Genomic DNA, 18763 nt, shown 5'->3' on the forward strand with positions numbered 1-18763 from the left:
CAGATTTGCTGGTGCTGCAGGAAGGCAGATAATACCTAAGGAACATGACTATGTTTCAACCAGGCTTTATTTGCAAAATAGGGGGTGGGGTGGATTTGGCCTTCAGGCTGGAGTTTGCCAATCTGTTTTAAAACTCCAGTACTCTTGCCTGGAAAATCCCATGGATGGAGGAGCCTGGTAGGCTGCAGTCCATGGGGTCGCTAAGAGTCGGGCATGACTGACTTCACTTTCACTTTTCACTTTCATGCATTGGAGAAGGAAATGGCAACCCACTCCAGTATTCCTGCCTGGAGAATCCCAGGGAGAGAGGAGCCAAGTGGGCTGCCATCTATGGGGTCGCACAGAGTCGGACACGACTGAAGCAACTGAGCAGCAGCAGCAGCAGCAGCAGAACATTCTATGTCTGGGGTAAAGACAAGTCACCTTGAAGCATGTGTCTCTCACCATGAGGACAAGCATTAAGAAGCCTTTCTTAAGTAAGTCAATGTCAGATGACTTGGTACCCAAGACTGCCTTGCAGAAAAGGCAATCATCTTTCACAATACGTCTATGAGGCCCAATGTCACTAGAATAACTCTAGATTGAAATGACTGACTGATTTCCTGTAGCAGGAAAGGTCATCAAGTACCTCAAAGGGAACTCACCCAAAGGGAAGTTAGAGGGAATAGTCTGCACACAGTAGCCTGGATCTATCACTCAGATTACCGCTGAGCATCATCGCCTCAATGGACATGAGTTTGAGCAAACTCTGGGAGATAGTAACGAAGAGGGAGGCCTGGCATGCTGCAGTGCATGGGGCCACAAACAGTCAGGCATGACTGAGCAACTAACAACACAGGACGGGTGCCAGTGGTGTTGGCAGAGTCCAGAAGCTCTGAGAGACCCAGCCCTCCTGCCAGAATGATCATGCTTTGGGAATAGTAGCTACATGGATAGTAAAAACTATCGGAGTAGTGCCCTTGAGACCCAGATAAGAACACTGATACATATGCAAGGTTCTAAACCTGCAAAAGCACACAGCATCTGGGGCTGCACGGGACCAGTGCTCAACAGCGACACCATGTGGTGGGAACTGAAGCAGCAGCAGCGGTGGATTAACATCTTTCGCCCTTTGCGTACTTGAACCTGAACTGATGGCTCTAAATTGAGTAAACCCCCGGGTTTGGGGACAATCAGGAGAGGATGAGGAAGAAGGCCTTGGGAGGAAGACTCCTGCCGATGAGACCAAGTAGGTTCTTGAACAACTGAAGAAAAACTTTGATTTTATGTGTAAAACTGCACTGATGAATCACATAAGACTGCTCACATTAGCAATGAACCAAACACATAAAAAGCTCACTATTCTTTCTTTTCTCCATTCCAACTTTTAAGTCACCCTCTTTTCAGCAGGATCCCACCCACTTAATGGACAAAGTTTGGGTGAAGAGGCACCCTGGAAATACGGGAGCATCAGTTCGACTCTGCCGCTGACCTCAGACAAGACCCTCCCACAACCTCTTTCTGTCCTCTTTCCCCAGCCCCGTCCTCATCCCTGGTTCTGGTTATGCATGTCTTGCCTTGGTGCACCTGTGAAATGGGTCAGCCATTACTCTTCTGCTTGCTTTTTCCCAAAGGGAACGGAGCATCTCCTGTGACCCACCCCAGCCTCAGCCCCCTCACCCCATCACCATTACCTTTGGTGCCCATGGGCGTGGGACAGTCTCGGGGCACGGAGGGCAGAATGCGAGTATAATAGCTCACATTGGAGAAGGACTCCCAGCTGATGTAATCGTGCGCTATGTTGTAGGTGGGAGGGCTGGGGATAAGGTTGGAACGCACTGCAGAGGGCGAAAGTGATGGTGACGAGGGATTCCTGCCTCCAGTTACACCCCTCTTCCCCGCCTTCTCTTGGGTTGTTTTCTTATTTGTTTGTTTTTAGCTACCCTGCACAGCAGCTTGCGGGATCTTAGTTCTCTGACCAGGGATTGAACCAGGGCCCTCGACAGTCAAAGCACAGGGTCCTACTCATTGGACGGTCAGGGAATTCCCTGGGTTCTTTCTTTTTTAACTCGGCACCCAACTCCTTCCCTTACCCCCAACCACTGCCCTGGTCAGATGCCAAGAATTGCAGCAAGCGGCAGGATTTCTTGCTCCCCTAGATTAGAGGGACCCTGCCCCACCCCCCGCCACCCACCTGTGAGTACCAGACGCATGAGCGTGTCCCGGATGAAGGTGGCATTGACAAAATCCCAAAGCCAGCGCCCGTGCGTCAGCAGAAAGTGGATGAAAGAGGGGCTGGGCCGCAAAGTCGTCCGGAGCCAGGTCCATATCTCCGCTGTGGGGGCAGGGGAGCCACTCAGACGGGCCCTCCTAGCAAGATGGGAGGCAGCCAGAGGGGAAGGTGGGAACTGGGGACAGGATCCAGTATGGACAAGGGTGGAATTTAGGAGTCAGGGGTAAACCATAGGACCTTGGGAGTGTGGACACATGACAGAGCCAGAAGCAGACGGGGGTCAGGAGACAGGACCAGGGTTGGAGGCCAGTAAGGCCAGAGCTGGGCAGTGAAGACTCACTACAGAGCCCATAAGCAGGGAGTGAGATGTGTCAAGAGTAAGGGCTTGTGCTAGAGCCAGGTCAGGGACAGTGTCAGGGATCAAAAGTAGGCAAGGAAAGAGGGCCGTGGCCAGAGACAAGGGTAGGAAGTGGGGGTCTTTGGAGGACGAGCCCAGGGGAGAAGGAGTAGGGGCTGGAGGCTCTGCTCACGGATGGTGCAGTTGGGGCCGGAATAGCCCGTGCGGGTGCAGTCACATTGGTAGCGGTCAAGGCCGAAGCGAACACAGATCCCCTGGTGCTGGCATGGATAGTAACAGCAGGGGTTCACTGCAGGGCAGAAACAGAAATCAGGGACCCCTCTCGCTGGGGCCAGAGGCATGGAGTCCAGTCACAGCTCTGTTCTAACTTACCCAGCGTCTGTGTTCCCCTCAGGGCCCACTCTGTCCCCACAGCTATGAACAGAAAGCCCCTGGCCCTTCCGTTTCCAGACCTCGCTCTGGGTTTTCAGTCTTGCCCACATCAGGCCACCAAAGGAAGTCCCCCTTCCCTCCCAGCTGCCACCAAAGTGGTGCAGACACATCCAAGCCTCGGGCTGGGGCACTGAAGGCTAGGCACACAGCTGATAAGTGCCGTGGCCACAGGCTTCTAGAGCATTCACTTTCTGCCAAGTCAGAGCCAAGGGCAGAATTTATGGGGTTCAGAAAAGGGACAAGGATTGGGATTCTCAGGCCAGCCCCTAGCCTCTGGGCACCTGGATACTTAGAAGGTGAGGTCGCCCACCATCCCTCTATTTTTGCAGAAGGGAAGGAAGAGCAGGTGTCCCAACAGATGGGGAAATTGAGGCCAGACAAGGGGAAGCCCAGATGGGTCACCCAGCAAGTAGTACCAGACGACTTGCCCATCCCTTCCCTTCCACCCTCACCCTCATGGACTCAGCAGTCAAGTCCAAGGAAAGACATTTCCCAAAACTCCATGGACAAGGAATGGCTTTGAGGAGAGTTGCAGCTCCCGTTCCTGATGGATCCAGCCCTGGCCCACATCAGGGTGGGGTCTGGACTCTAGGACCTTGAGGGAGGTCAGGGACCATGGGAACAGGAAACATGGGGCCAGAAAACTCTCCCCAGAGGGTGAGTGGAGCTCTGGCATCACCCCTCCCCCTAACCCCCCGGAGAATGGACCTCCAGGAAGTCCCTACTTGTGTCTAATCTGGGTCTCCCCGACCACAGCTTCAGTGATCGTTCGATAGCCAGGTCAGAGACCTCTTGGAGCTTGCTCGGTGCTCATTCAGGGCTCAGCGAGAAACACAAAGGCTCAGGGAGAGGTGGCGACTTGGCCAAGACCATGGAACAGAGTCAGGCCTCCTGCAGACCCAGGGCACCCAGCTCCTGGCAGCGGCTCCTTCCCCAGCCTTACACAGAAAATGCCAGGTCCCTCCTGCAAATGTGCTTCCTTCTCTGGGCTCAGAGCCAACGTGACAGGGAACTCCAATTCTTTGTGCATCTGATTATAGGGGGTCAAGAGGGCAGCAACAGGCATGAGGAGCTCAAGAAGTCACCTCGGGATGCTGGGATCAGAGGGCACGACCTTCTGGTTTAGGTCTCCTCACGTCACAGAATCATGCAAATAGTTTTGCTTAAGCCCTGGAAACTCCCCATGGCCCCACAATAGCATCTCTGTGGCCCCTGCAGGGTGTAAAAGGAAGGAACCGATCGGAAGAAGTCTGGACAAAGAGACCTTATCAGACCAACACAGGCGAACAGGCAGGTTCAGGGGGAACCCAAGGCAGGGGCCTGGTAGGACCCACCTCCCCCTCCCATAGCCACAGGCCCAGAAACGCCAAGGAGCTCTGGGTCAGCCCTGCAGCAGGTTCGGAGATCCTGAACTTATCTCTCCCTCCTATTCAGAACAGTCTGCTGTTCTGCCATGCCTCCCACTGCCCAGCTCCCAACCCTGGTGTGCAGATCATTCTAGCGCTTGGCTGGTACAGGAACTGAGGCCCAGCCCTTTCTGGGCTGTTTCCCCATCCCTCTGCCAGTAGGGATCCCAAACCCAACTCAAGAAGTCCTTCCAGTTGTTCCTGGGGCAGCCCATCTCGCAACCCCAAAGCCAAAAGCTCTGTTCCTCCCTGACCCAGGCTGCAGTTCCTCCCAAGTAAATTCCCTTCTAATCTACCCGACCCAGCCCATTGCGCATGCAACCAGAAAGCCTCCCTAAACATTCATACTCCACTCTCCCTGGACCCAGGTCCCAACCCAACCTGCTCTGCTCCACCACAAGCCTCCAAGAGAAAGGGCTTTCCTGGGCTTTCTCCCCTCTCCCAGAGGCCGTGCGCACAGCTGGGACTCAACCCCAGGTCCTGGAGAGATCCAGCCATCCAGGAAATCCAGATGCTGTGGCCAGAGCTTAACAAATGTTTGTGGAATTTAAAATGAAGTGAGGAGACCGGCTACTCCAAGCTTGGTCAAAGAGACTCTCTCATCTCCCTATCCACTTCCCTCAACTCCCACCCCCAAACACACACACAGCTGGTTCTGAAGTCTTGCCTGAGAGCTTCCTGCCAGGGGCCCAGCAGCAGCAGAGCCATGCCCCCCAGGCTCAGAAGCTCCTGCCCAGGGCATCCCTCTCCTGCCAGGAGAGGCCCCTCCCCCCTGGACCGGCTGCCCAACTTTCCCTCCCTCCTCCTCCTCCAAGATCTTTCCATAAACACCAGTGGCCCCAGGGCAGAAAAAGTCCCCCCTCAACAAGGACTGCAGCTGTCGCTGGGGGCCCCAGGGCGTCAGGGTGGGCAAAGAGAATGGGTGTCACTTTCCACCCTCTTCCAAGCTGACCACAGCTGGACTGTCATGACAGGCCGGAAGTCAGGCCTCTTGCTGACCCTCCAACCTTGTGTATCCACCTCGATTATCTGCTCCTGGGGATGGGTGACCCCCTGACCCCCACCCCCCCGTCACCACCACAGATGAGAGGGCTCGTCCAAGCCCCACTGCTTCAAAGTCGCAAGAGGCAAGACTTGAACTTGCTTCCCTTCCCCTCCTTTCCTCCTCCTGGAGGTGCCCAGGCCAGGATTTGGGGAAGGGATACAGGGAGGGCGAGTCTCCTTGCTTCACAGGCTGGGGATGACCCCAGGTGAGGCAGGTCTGTTACCTTTCCTTCAAGGTGGACCTGAAAATCCTGAATGAATGAAACCAGGACTCCAGAGGAATCACCATCCGCTGCCACACTAGAGCGCTGGGATCTAGTCACAAAGGAAGGCTTTCCTTGAGTCTAACTTAAATCCCACATGCTTTCATGTGTCCAGTGAAGGACATGCTGTACCATAAACCATCCAGAGAGAGACCTGGGGAGATGCCGACACCGAGTGTAAAGTGTCTGGAGTCCCCACACCCAGCACAGGGCCGAGCACCAAGCAGGTGCTGGATGAAGATACATGGGAGAGTGCCTGCTCTTCACAGCGTGTCCTTGGGCAGATACCTTGTGTCCTGTGGGCCTCATTTTTCAGTGTTTTCCAGGAAGGAGAGGGGACAGACGGGCTCTAAGGAAACCTCCCTCTCTTTCTCTCTCCTTCTCAACTCTGGATAAAGCCAGCTTATCTCCAAACACCTCGATTCCTCGCATCAACATGATCCCCGCCCCCCATCAGCAGAGAACTGGGCAGCTTGCTCTGAGTCTTTAAGCCACCCCAGAGGTGGGGCTGATCAGCAAGCTCATAGCACACACATTCCCACCAATGAGGACAGTCTGGGGCCGCCTGGTTTCAGAACTTTCTGAGGATTCAGCAAGGAAGCGTTCCCCAGCCCAGAAGTCAGGATTCCAGGCAGAGTGAGGGAACACCAAGTTCTCAGGAGGCAGAGGCACCAGGCAGCAAGAGGGCCCATTAAAGAGGCTGTACTGAAATTCCATAAGAATAATATTTAGAGAAGTTCCAGGGAGTTGGCAGCCAAAGAGAAAGAAAGAGCCCTGAGCAGCCCAGACATGGGCCCCAACCCCTACATGCAGCGAGGGCAGCAGCCAGTGGCCAGGGACCACCGCACCAGGCCCCAGCAGCCGGAAGAGCCCAGCTGGAAAGGAAGCCCCCTCCCAACCCACAGCCCCAGCTGGTGCTGCAGATAGGAGGAGGCAGGCTGCAGGAAGCCTGCCCCATGTGCCAGGGTTAGCTGGCCTCAGGCCGCTCCGCCTGGCACAGAGCTCCGGTTAGGTCATGCCCCGTCCCTAGCCAAGGAGAGAGCACTCAGCCAAGTCCAGGAGCTGGAAGGGATGAACTTGAGCCTCGAGGATACCCCAGCACAGCCCTGTCCTCTGAGCCGGACTCCACCTCCCATCACAAGAGAGGCAGAAGCAGCATCCTCCCCGCCACCTGCCCCCAGGTAAGCCCTCATCTCCTGGGGGATCAGCCTTTGCTGCCACTCTGGGGACTAGACACAGGGTTTGGCTTTTCAGGGCAGATGCCTCTCCTAAGTGTCCGAGCACTTTGGACCTCAGTTCACCCAGAGACTTAGCGATGGGAAGGCAGCGAAGCCTTCAGCCCACCCTCAACCTGTCTTCCATCCTGTCTTGCAGCAGCCTCCTTCATGGTATCCCAGCCTCCAGTCTCACCTCCAAGTCATCCACTCCATCTCACTCCCCTGCTCCCAGGGGGATATCCTGAGACCCAAGTCCCACTTCTCACTCTGCATCCAAAGGCCCATGTCCGCCAACACCTGCCTCTGTCCTATGGCTTCCTGTGCCTGTCCGCTCCCATCACTCAGACCTTTAGGCTTCTGCTCATACCCTGGCTTCTGCCTGGAAAAGCCCTTCCAGAGTTTGAGAGTAAAACCTCACCATTTTACCTCCCACTCGCCACCTCCTCTAGGGTCCAGGTCAAATGTCATCACCTCCAAGAAGCCTCCTGCAACTCCTCACCCCCGAGCCCCACACACCCCTGAGCTTCCCTCAGTCATGGCCATGACCCCCTTCATGGCAGTCTGTGGGCATTTCTGTCTCCTCCATTGGCCTGCGAGCTCCTCCCAGCTCAGCCTCCAGGCTCCAGCCAAGGCCTGGCAGAAAGCAATCCCCTGGGAATGTTTGTGGCGTGAAAAACACAATTCTGTTTAAACACTTACAATATAAAGATAAGCAGAAAAGGCTAAAAGCAAAAGGGTACAACCATGGCTCACTAAGCACTGGTGAACAGACACAGGAGGACAGGAAAGGTGAGCCTTGGGGCCCTGGGGGCCTGGATGGGGCTGAATGGGGCCTCAGAGGAACTGCTGGGCTGGTCTAGGGGCTAACGCAACAGGCCAGTAGGATGGCGTGGTCAGCCCTGCCTCTGCTACCGGGTCAGCTCTGCCTCTGATGTCTGCGGACTCAAATGGCTCACCCCTCTCTGGGCCTCAGAGTTCCCTTCTGTAGAATGGGACTAACGTCTCCCTGGCAGGGCTGCTATGAACAACAACAACAGAGATGCCCACAGCTAGGTTTTGTAAACTGTAAAGTGCTGGCCCCAGGAGTCTTCTTCCTTGTCTTCCGATAAACTAGACCTCTACACATGCCCAAACTCTTGCCTAAAGCACCCTTTCCTTGGCTTCCCCAAATGCCCGGCACTCAAACCCCCTCCTCCAGGAAGCCTGGTCTGATTCCCAGTCCACAGAGATGTTCTTCCCCTCTCCTCTGAGTACGGAATTCTTTCTCCTCTGAGCATCACAACAGAAGGCTCAGATCACTCCCCATCCCCTCCTGCCCCTATTTTGCAGATGAGAAATGGAGACCCTGGGGAGGTTTCAGGTAGTTTGGTGAAGCTCTGTCCAGACCTTGCATGTGCGTTTGTGCGCACACACACACACACACACACACACACACACACACACACACACACAGAAACTGCGTGGGGAGGGAGGCTATGGGAAGGAAGAGCTGCATTCCTCCACCTGGAACCTCGCACATGCATGGTGTCAGGCAGGGGAATTCTCCAGGATCAGACTTTCCCGGTCATCTTTGGGGTGAAGAAACCGGGTCCATTGGCAGGGAGAGATGAGGGCAGGGAGGACTCTGCAGAAAGACGCTGCAAAACGCCTAGAAAGTTCCAGCCCTGAGTCCACCGTGTTCTGGGTGAGCTTGAGGGTGCTATGGCCCCAACCTGAGCCTCCCTTAACTCATCAGGCAGTGGGGGCCTCCCCGGTGAAGATTCAGTCTCCAGAGGAAGCAGCTCAGCCCTGTACGTGTGTTTCCCCCTCCGCTCTCTCTGGAATGGCGGGTGTACCCGGGGTCCTCAGCCAGGGAGATCGTCTCCTCCGGGGCTGGGAATCTGGACAGGTCCTGGAAAGTTAGAGGCTAAAAGAAAACGCGCCAGCCTGCTTTCCCCTGGCGCCTGTGGCTTCCTCCGAAAGGGGCCCGCAGGGGAAAAAGCGAGGATTGTTGGGGACCGAGTCGGCTAGGACCGCTGGGGTCCCAGAACAGGTGAGGGGGCCTGGAGAGACGCGGTCCCTTTTCCCAACTCCGCCCAAGATCCCAGTCTGCCCTTTGCCCCGCAAAAAGAACCCCGTGGGGACCTAGCCCAGGCCACATCCCCGGGGGTCTGCAGAGAGCCCCCATCCCACCGACAGACAGCCCCCTCCCCCCTCCCAGGCACTTCGAGCTGAAAGGGGAAGCTGGGCGGGCGGGAGGGGAGAGGGGGGTGTGGGGTGCCGGGCCAGGGACGCAGGACCGGGGCTCTTCGGGGACAGGAAAGAGGCTTGCCTACCTGGCGCGGGCGCCCCTGGGTCCGCTGAGAAGACGGGGGATGGCGACAGCAGCAGGAGAAGCAGCGGGAATCGGAGCGAGATACTCTGCCCTGCGAAGGGAGAGAGTTGAAGGGCTGAGCCTGACATTCAAAGCCCCGTGGGGAGGCCACAGAGGAAAATGGTGGCACCGGGGCTGGACTTACGGCTCATGGTGCAGGGTGGCCGTTGCGTGCTGGAGACCGACTCAGGCTCCTGGAGTGCGTCTCTAACTCTGCCCGGGAGCTCCGGCCCCTCGGGCCCGCCCCCTCCCTACCCATTCCCTGGCTCCACCTCTCCAGCCAGCTGTCACCTCCGCCGCCTCCCACTTACTTCCTTGGCTCTGCCTCCAGCCAAGACATTTTATTAATTATTCTGTGACAGGCCAGGCCACTAAGGTGGGTTTTTCACCCGCGATCTTTGAGACACTTGAGCTTTTAAAACCCAGTAGCCCCAGAATTGTGTCCATTTGGTAAGATAGGAAACTGAGGACCAGAGGTGACGTGCAGTGCTGAGACCACCTGGGGCTTCAGGGCAGAGCTGGGGGTATCTCAAACTAGAAACTGCTGCTGAGAACCACATACCGTTCCCCTACCCCCACCCCAAGTGGAAGGAGGCTGGAAAAAGAGCAGTCCAGGCTGGTCTTCACATAACATCCTGGATGAGAAATGCACTACCCCCAGATCCCCATGGGCTGAAAGCCTGCCCTCCAAGGCCACCTGCCACTGCCTGAACCTCTACCGCCAGAAGGAAGAGCACAGGTTGCAAGTCCAGGAGACCTAATTCAAATCGAGATGCTACAGCTTACTAACTGAGCCACCTTGGACCGGGTACTTAACCTCTCTGGTCCTCAGTATTCTCATCTCTAAGGCAAGGATGCTATTACAGTAAAACTCAACCCAGAGGACGGTTTTAAGTTTCCATGAGGTCATGCACACAAACTTCCTGATGCAGTGCGTAGCACAGAGAAGGTGACCCGTGACCAGGAAGCATTCTTTTCAAAGATCTCCTGACTCAGGCTCTAAGGTGGACGCTCCACCAGTCGCACACCCACTGCCTACTTTACAGAGTCCCAGCATCCAGCTCCTCTTTTTTGTAGCTGGGGGAACCGATCTTAGAAGAGGGGGCTGCATCCTGGGTCCCACAGAGTCTCCTGGTCCCCATGTCGACAGGTTTTCTCCCTCAGTTTCCCCACCATACCCAGCCATCCTGTGAGCCCCAGATCCCGGAAGGCCAGGAGGGAGGGCTCAAAGGTCTGTATGCAGGCTCCCAGACCTCTCTGGGTGCGGAGAGAAAAGCATGGGAGAAGTGAGGCCTGCTGCAGAGGCCACCCGAGCTGTTCCCTTGCTCCAGTGGGACAAAAGCCAGCTGCCCCAGAGAGACAGAGCAAGCAAATGCCAGGGCAAATGCCAGAGGGAGTGGAGCCAGTAGAGGGCCTGGGGCCCTGGGGTGCTGGGGCATCTGGGTCACCCACCCAGATCCAGAGCCCCCAGTAACTACCCAGAGGGGGCGAGGAGACATGAAACTTGGGGTATCAGCCAGAGGAATGGGATTAGGGTGAGATTTGGGGGTCCAGTTGCCCAAAGAAAAGGGGGGGGTGGTTTCTGTGACGAAGAAAGAAGAGCTTGGATGAAGCCCCATCTCCACTCAGGTCCTCCCTCCCTTCAGGCCAGGAGCACAGCCAGTTCCCCGGCCTGTACCTCCTGTTGACTCCTCACTCCCAGGCCACCCTCCGGAACTCAGAGGAACAGCACTTGTGTGGCCCTGGCACCGAGAGAAAGAACCTGGGGGTCAGAGATCCAAGTTCAAGTTCTCTTCCCCCGGTTTGACCTCAGACAAGTGTCGGCACCTCTCCGGGCCTCTGGTTCCCCATTTGAACGATGTAAAGTAGATGGTTTCTGAGAAGAGGCGTGGAGGGATTCCGCCCTCACTGTGGCCAGGCTGTGTGACCGGAGCTGGAGGTCTTGAGAAGGATGCAGTGAAGGAGACACCATAGGCAGGATGGCAGATAGGTGCCCAGGCAGCCCCCCAGGGGCAGGACCACACCGAAAGGGGGTGAGGGGGCGAGGAGGATGAGAGAGAAGGTGGCAAGAGCACGGTGATTGATTGGCACCGGAGCTTCAGGGAAAGAGAGATGTGAAGGAGAATGCCTAGGTTCCTGGCATGATGCTGGTGATAACACCCAGGGAGGGAACCAGGGCTGGGGAGCAGCTCTCGTAGGTGGCGTTCACATCCAAATCTGGACTCGCTGTGTTTGACGCACGTCTGTAGCAGAGCCTGCAGGCAGCTAGTTACGGGGTGGGGGAAGGGGATGTCCCAGGCAGTCCTCACCCCAGCCCTGGAAAAGCCATAGCTCTTTTACTCCACAGCCTGTAACCTCCACATCTCGGGGGTTTCCTTAACCCTCACGATGGTGAACGTCTGTTCGCTGTGCAAGGACCGGCTCGGTGTCCCCAGGGAAGCGTCTTCTAACACACCTCCTCGTCTTTCTGTCCTCTGAGGACTCTCCAGGGCAGCCTCTGGTCAGAGCAGGCAGCACGCTGGCTCGTGTGGGCCCTTTCTGCCTCTTATTAGGCTGCGGGCATCTTGGTCATGCTCATATCCCCAGGGCTAAACACAAGACCTGGGGCAGAGAAGGCGTCCACCAACGCAGGCTTATGACTGAGCATCTGAGCGGTTGAATCTGTGAAAAAATATGGACCTTCTGTGAATGAGTAAGGGTCCAGGCCTCATCGAGGTGACTGCCACCCCATCTGTCTGCTGTGACAACGACCGCAAGTGTCAGTACTCTGCCTCAGTTTCTCTGACTCTCCCAGCTGAGCCCACGGCGGGCACCCTCAACAGCCTCACAGCCCCAGCTCCACCCCAGGCCCTGAGACCCTCCCAGCTCAGGTGGCAAGGACCTCTTTCCCTATTCCCCACCTCGGACATGGGGTGGGGTTTCCCTCTGCTTAGCCCCACCCCAGGCTCCACCCCGATCACACACTCTTCCTGGAGACTCTACTGGAATCCCTAGTGACGACCAGGATTTTAAAGCTCCTGGAGGGGTCTCACCCCAGATGAGTCCCACCCACTATTTGAAAATCCAGAGCTGACTCTTACCTGAATCACTCAGGGGCCCAGCCCCGCCCAGCCCCACCTCCGGAGTCAGCTTCTCAGTCAGGTGGGAAAGCTCTGGAATCAACCCAACATCTCTTCAGATCCCCGTCCCCATTCCTCACGAGATTTCAGGGTGACCTGAGGCAGACAACTGCCCTTCTTGGGCGTCAGTTTCCCCATCTGTAAAATGGAGTTCATAATTCCATTCTTGTAAGAGTTATTGTACCTTACAAGACTCTTGCTCCTTGGAAGGAAAAACAAACCTAGACAGCCTGGCCACATTAAAAAGCAGAGATGTCACTTTGCCAACAAAGGTCCGTATAGTCAAAGCTATGGTTTTTCCAGTAGTCATGTATGGATGTGAGAGTTGGACCATAAAGAAGGCTGACTGTCAAAGAATTGATGCTTTCGAATTGTGATGCTGGAAGACTCTTGAGAGCCCCTTGGACTGCAAGGTGATCAAACCAATCAGTCCCAAAGAAAGTCAACCCTGAATATTCATTGGAAGGACTGATGCTGAAGCTCCAATACTTTGGCCACCTGATGCAAAGAGCCAGCTCATTGGAAAAGACCCTGATGCTGGGAAAGATCGAAGGCAGGAGGAGAAGGGGATGACGGAGGATGAGATGGTTAGATAGCATCGCCGACTCAATGGACATGAATTTGAGTAAACTGTAGGAGAAAGTTTACTCCTATAAAGGAGGACAGGAAAGCCTGGCGTGCTGCAGCCAATGAGGTCACAGTCAGACACAATACAGTAACTGAACAACAAAGAGTTACTGTGAAGACAAGACACGATGACGTGCGTGATTCTGAGCAATATTATAGGCATGACCAGCCTCCAGCAGGAACCTTCATTACCTGCAGGAATTCATGATCTGCTCTCCCTAACATTCACTACCTGAGCAGGAGGGCTTCATGCAAAACTCTCTGCCTCCTCTTTACCTGCTCAGTGCCAGCCTGGGGTTGGGCATCAGTGGTAACAATAATGATTGTTAATATTTCAAGTCCCTCCTGTGGGCCAGGCAGAGTACCACATATTTCACATGGGCTATCATGTGTCAATTTCCCAACAGCCCTACAAAAAAATGATGACCTTCGTTTTACAGGGAAAGAAACCGAGGCCCAAAAAGCTGACATGGTTTGCCCAAGGTTACACAACTAGTAAGGGTTAGGTTTCAAGACCCAATCCCAGCCAGTGTTTGGAGTCAGTTAAAAGGAGGCAGAAACTGGATGGCATAGAGGCAGGGGGAGGCTAGGCGGTCCAATTTAAGCAGCCGAGTCCAGCTGAAAAGCTAAGAACTGAGAATCACAAAATGTTTTCACATTCCTCTCATCCAAATTCTCACAGCCGCTCAGAAAGGAAAATAGCATTATCCCCATGATGCAAAAGAGGAAACCGAGATGCAAAGATTTCCCTCGATCATGCGGTGAGGCAGGCATGCTAAGGGGTTTTTGTGTAATGTCTCCTTCATAATTATAACATCTCCCTAAGATCGATTCTCTACTTGTCCCCATGTTCATAAACAGGAAAACTGACCGCTAAAGGCCACAGACTGGTAGCTGGCAGAGCTGGAATCGAAGCCTCCCTGGTCTGTTTGCTGTCAAGCTGACAAGGTAACTCCCTGCTGCACCCCATTCCGGGCTCTCTTGGATCCCAAGTCCTGACTCGTTAAAACAAACATCCCCATCCAGGCAGAGCCAGGGCCAAGAAGGCAGATAAACAAGCAACAGGTTGGTGAGTGGAGAGTCCTCAGGCTTGTCCGGGGAGTTTCCACTGCAGAGTCCCCTGTCCCACAGACCTCACTACTAGGCAGCTGGCGCCACCTGATGAGTAATCTTCGAGGATCAGACATCAGCTCCTGGGATCTAGGGCCCAACCACCTGTGATGGAAGAGCTGGAGGGGCTGGGAAAGAGCCGTTGTCTTGTGAAGATACAATAAATGCTCTAGAGGTTGCTGGGCTGCAAAGTGTCAGTCTCTGCATCCCCCTCCTTCTCCATCAGAGCTGAAGGAGAAGCAGTTTCCATGATTCTGCTGTGGCAGTGAAGTGCTCTCCTAACTGCTCAGCACCTTCAGTAGTTCTCACGGCCCCAGCCTTTGACCTGGCCGTCAAGTCTCAGCTGAGCAGCAGGATATCATAGAAACAGCCCTGGAGTGGAGGCCCAGAAGGTGCGGTCCCCAGACAAGTCACTCTTCTCCCTCCTGGACCTCAGTTTCCCAACTTACTAAATAACATTCCCTGGTGGTCCAGTGATTAAGACTTCGTCTTCCAATGCAGGGAGTGCAGGTTCAAACCCCGGTTGGGGAGCTGGGACTGTACATACTTTACCACCAAAAAGCCAAAACATAAGACAGAAGCCGTATTGGAACAAATTCAATAGAGACTTTTTAAAAATGGCCCACATTTGATCCACAATGGCTCAAGAAAATATTTTTTAAATAAATAACTAAGCCTGTTGAATTAGATGTGCTGAAGGAGGGAAATGGGTTCTCAGAGTCAGGCGGCACTGGATATGGAATCTGGTTTCCATATTCAATATTGCAGCCAGCCATGTGTCATTTCTGAGGCTCGGTTTCCTCATCTGGAAATAAGGGCCGTAACAATACTTATTTCCTGGGAGCACTGCGAAGATAAGACTGCTCAGCTCAGTCCCTTGCACTTGAGAGATACGTGGTAAACGATCGTTACTGGCTGAATTATTATTGTTGTTGTCATTCATTACTGTTCAGCAGCACAGTGTGTGACCCTTTGTGATCCCACGGACTGCCGCAGGCCAGACTTCCCTATCCTTCACCATCTCCCAGTCTTTGCTCAAACTCATGTCCACTGAGTCGGTGATGCCATCCGACCGTCTCATCCTCTGTCGTCCCCTCTCCTCCTGCCCTCACTCTTTCCCAGCATCAGGGTCTTTTCCAATGAGTCGGCTCTTTGCATCAAGTGGCCAAAGTATTAGAGCTTCAGCAATTATTGGTATTGGTATGAAATAATTAATACTAATTAATAATTAATAATAATTAGTTTGATTCAATCAGTGTGGTCCTGCATGTGAAGAAAGCTTGTTCTGGACACCAGAAAGAATTTGAGAAAGAATGGTTGCAGGCAGGTGCTCACCTAGGGTACTAGGAATGCATCTGGCTACCTAGAGCGAAGCCCCAAACATGGAAGCTTAAACAAACAAATACACAAAAACAAAAAGAGGATTCTTCCGGAATCTTCTGGTGTAGAGGCGACGTCGCCCAGGCCCCTTGGCTGCCAGGGAAGGCCAGGCTCTTTCCATCTTTCTGTTCTATCACTCTCAGAATGTGTGGTGTCCTCCAGTCTGAGTTCCAGCTGAGCTCCACCAGCACCTCCTTCCCCAGAACTATGCCACATGACCTCACTTGCTGGCAAAGGAGATGGGGAACTTGAGTTTGGGGGATTAGGCAGGAAGGGACCCCGAGTTGGAAATGGAGATTGGGCCCACTGTGTCTGCCAGATTCAGAGGAGTCTTTCCGGTGTGGGTTGTGGTTTCTGACGTGTGACTTCTCTGGAGAACCCAGGAACAGCTGTGTGCTGCTGACTCCAGAGGTGAGAAGACCTTGCTAGTCCCAGGAGAGGGCCAGAGACTTGCAGAACCACAGCCGGTCAGAGCCCGGAGCTGTCCGAGCGAAGGTCCAGCCCAGCTCAGCTCAGTGTCAGACGGAGGTTCAGAGCAAGGCAAGGGCTTGCCTAAACAGACCGGGTCTCTTTCCTCTGTGTCCTACGGCTTCGCGTAAAATGACCAACCTGGGAACAAGTCATCTATGAAAGTAGTGCCCCAGTGCAAAGACACCTCTTCCTCCAAAGGTCTGCCTCCAATAAACTGAAAATGCAGGGAGCAAGAATTCACACTTCCAAACAACTCTTCAGGACCGATTCATCACTGGTGTGGAATGTGTGTTCCTGCCTTAGCACCTCAGTTAATAACTCATGGTCATTTGGCCATGTGCAGTTTAGAAAAACATTTTCAGTTACATCATCTTCTCTTTTGATCCACACATAAACCTTCTGACATAGATGGTTTAGGCCCTGAATAAATCAGGATTATTTCTATGACAAGTGACTCACACTCAACTCCAAATGATTTTGGCAAAAGAAGTGTTGGTTCCCGGGCTGAAAAACTGGGGACAGGAAGGGCTGCACCCATGTGCCAAGTTTCTCCTCTCTCTCTGTATATCCCTGTCTCCATCTCTCTCTCTTTCTCTCTCTCTTTCTGATCTATTTTTCCCTCCTCTAGTTGACTTCACTCTCAGGCAGATGCTCCCCAAGCTCTGGGGCAGCGCCAGGCTTACATGGTCCTAGTGACCCAATCCCAAATGAAAAGAGGATGTCTCTTTCCTGGATACTTCTGGTTGCTCCAGCTTAGCTCCCATGCCCATCCCTGAACCAAATGCTGTGAGCAGGAGGATGGGATGTCCTGATTCTTACCGGTCAGTCCTAGACCAGGTCCCCATGTGAACTGAGAAGGAGAGAGGGACACTCCCCAGAAGAAATTATGTACAAAAGAGGGAAGGGACGCAGGACAGGCAGAGGCAACCAATATCCACCAGCATTCCGCTTCCCCATCTGCCAAACGAGGAAGCCAAGGCTCAGAGCAGTAAGTGGATTTTACCTGAAACCTCAGAGCTGGCAAGAGAGGCTCTCTTGCCTTTGGCCATGAGCCTGGATGGACAGAAGAAGGAAAGGTTATGGGGATGAAAAGTCCCCTGCCTTTCTGGAGCCTGGCAGGCTTCAGAGCCGCCCAGAGTGGAAGGGAAAAGGATATGGATGGGATGCTGGAATCCAAAGCTGCTTCTCCTCGGTACTTCCTGGTGTGTTCTTGAACAGGAAAGGATATTTGTGTTTGCTGAACAACCAGAGCATGCCAGATACATCTGGGCACTTCGCAGACCATGTTTGCCAGAGTTGAGGCTCACAGAGATGAAGCAACTTCGGTCGAAGTCACAAAGTCTTGGAATCGCAGCGCTGGGACTCAATCCAGGTCGGGAATGACTCCAAAGCCAGCACTGTTTTCTTGAGTGGTTTCTCAATGGGGCTCCATTGACCTTTTGTGTAGGATTTTTCCCCCACACAGGGCAGGAAGTTCAGCTGGCTAATAGTAAGCTCAGTCACAGCAGCAACCAAAAATTGTTCAGTGCATTTCTAACCTCCCCTCTCCCTCCAGAAGATTACATCGGCCTCTGGCTGAGAACCATAACACCACACTGACCAAGCCTGGGGCTTTTCTGTCGCCTCAGGACCGGACACAGAGTTCTGATGAATGAATGAATGAAATATTCTGGAGTCAAATAAGAGTAGGTGTGAAACCCAGCTCTACCACTTCCTAGCCGTATGGTGTTAAGCCAGTGACTTAACCCTTCTGTGCCTCAGTTTCCTCATGTGTAACATGGGGAGAACACCAGCACCACATTTATAGGGTTGTTATGAGGATTCAACGAGTTAATTCTTAGAAAATGCTTAGGTCATTGCCTGACATTTAAGCTCTGTAATCAGTGTTTCTTAAATAAATGAACCCGATAAATGTATCACTGAATGAATGACTACTGCTTATACACACACACACAATCAGGATGCAATGTGCAAACACTTGCATATTTGTTATCTCATTTGATTGTCTCCCTTACCCTTAAAGGAAGGTTATGCACATTTTACAGATGAAAAACCTCGCTCAAGAGTTGGGGTGATTTGGCTAGAGTCTCCCAGTTGTTAACCGCAGCTCCAGAATTTCAAACTCTGGCTTCTCTGACTTTTCCATCCCCTGCAAATACGTGGCATTTTGACACCACAAATGATGCGTGAGGGCTCTTCCAAGGGCCTGGACAGGGAGGGGCCATCCTGATTCCCCGGCAATAAAGAACCAATTTCTCATCCATCCCACCTAGGGCTCTCTCACGGGGCTTCCCTTGCTATGTGGGGTGTGCGTAGATGTGTGTGCGCGCGCGCACGTGCGCATGTGAGTCACCAAGGGGTTGGGGATCGAGGAGGCCCAGCCCTGTGGCCAGGACCACAGGACCACAAGAAAGAGCTGAGCGGTGAGTGGGAACTGGCCAGCCGTCTGGCCGCAGGCCCCCACTCTGAGGCGAGAAGCCCTGGCTCTAGAGACACCTCAGAGCCCCCAAGCCTAAGCCCTTAGGACAAGAACTAGGTGTCTCCCAGGGCACCTGGGACCCAGCACACAGGGCCAGACTCCCTGCTCTGTGATTCCCTGCAGGTGCACTGCATCCATCCCACAAACCCTCATGAGATGGCATCTTGGCAAACCTCCCGACGGTCTGCTGGAGACTTCCACTTTTAGGGAGCTCTCAGACGATGGGTGAGCCTCCGAGGAGTAGAAGACAGAGGATGTGGTACTCCTGGGGACGCACACACATTCACGCAAT

General features: G+C 53.9%; 1 protein-coding gene and 1 long non-coding RNA gene across 3 annotated transcripts in view; one reads left to right on the forward strand and one right to left on the reverse strand.

Moving 5' to 3' along the window:
• Nucleotides 1-9500, reverse strand: part of PTGS1 (prostaglandin-endoperoxide synthase 1) — a 24629-nt gene extending 15129 nt beyond the window's left edge. Inside the window, 5 exon segments of one of the 2 annotated variants that reach the window (NM_001009476.1) lie at nt 1674-1817; nt 2174-2314; nt 2743-2859; nt 9248-9337; nt 9431-9476. In NM_001009476.1, the coding sequence (NP_001009476.1) occupies nt 1674-1817; nt 2174-2314; nt 2743-2859; nt 9248-9337; nt 9431-9437 (499 nt within the window). In that variant the 5' untranslated portion in view covers nt 9438-9476. 2 annotated transcript variants of the gene reach the window in all.
• LOC121819000 (uncharacterized) lies at nt 6712-17908 on the forward strand. Its single transcript, XR_009600104.1, has 2 exons — nt 6712-6896; nt 13893-17908. It is a non-coding gene; the product is annotated as an uncharacterized LOC121819000 (long non-coding RNA).
• Nucleotides 17909-18763: the final 855 nt, after the last annotated feature.

The sequence above is a fragment of the Ovis aries genome, chromosome 3 (assembly GCF_016772045.2).
Source record: "Ovis aries strain OAR_USU_Benz2616 breed Rambouillet chromosome 3, ARS-UI_Ramb_v3.0, whole genome shotgun sequence".
Classification (NCBI taxonomy): Eukaryota; Metazoa; Chordata; class Mammalia; order Artiodactyla; family Bovidae; genus Ovis; species Ovis aries.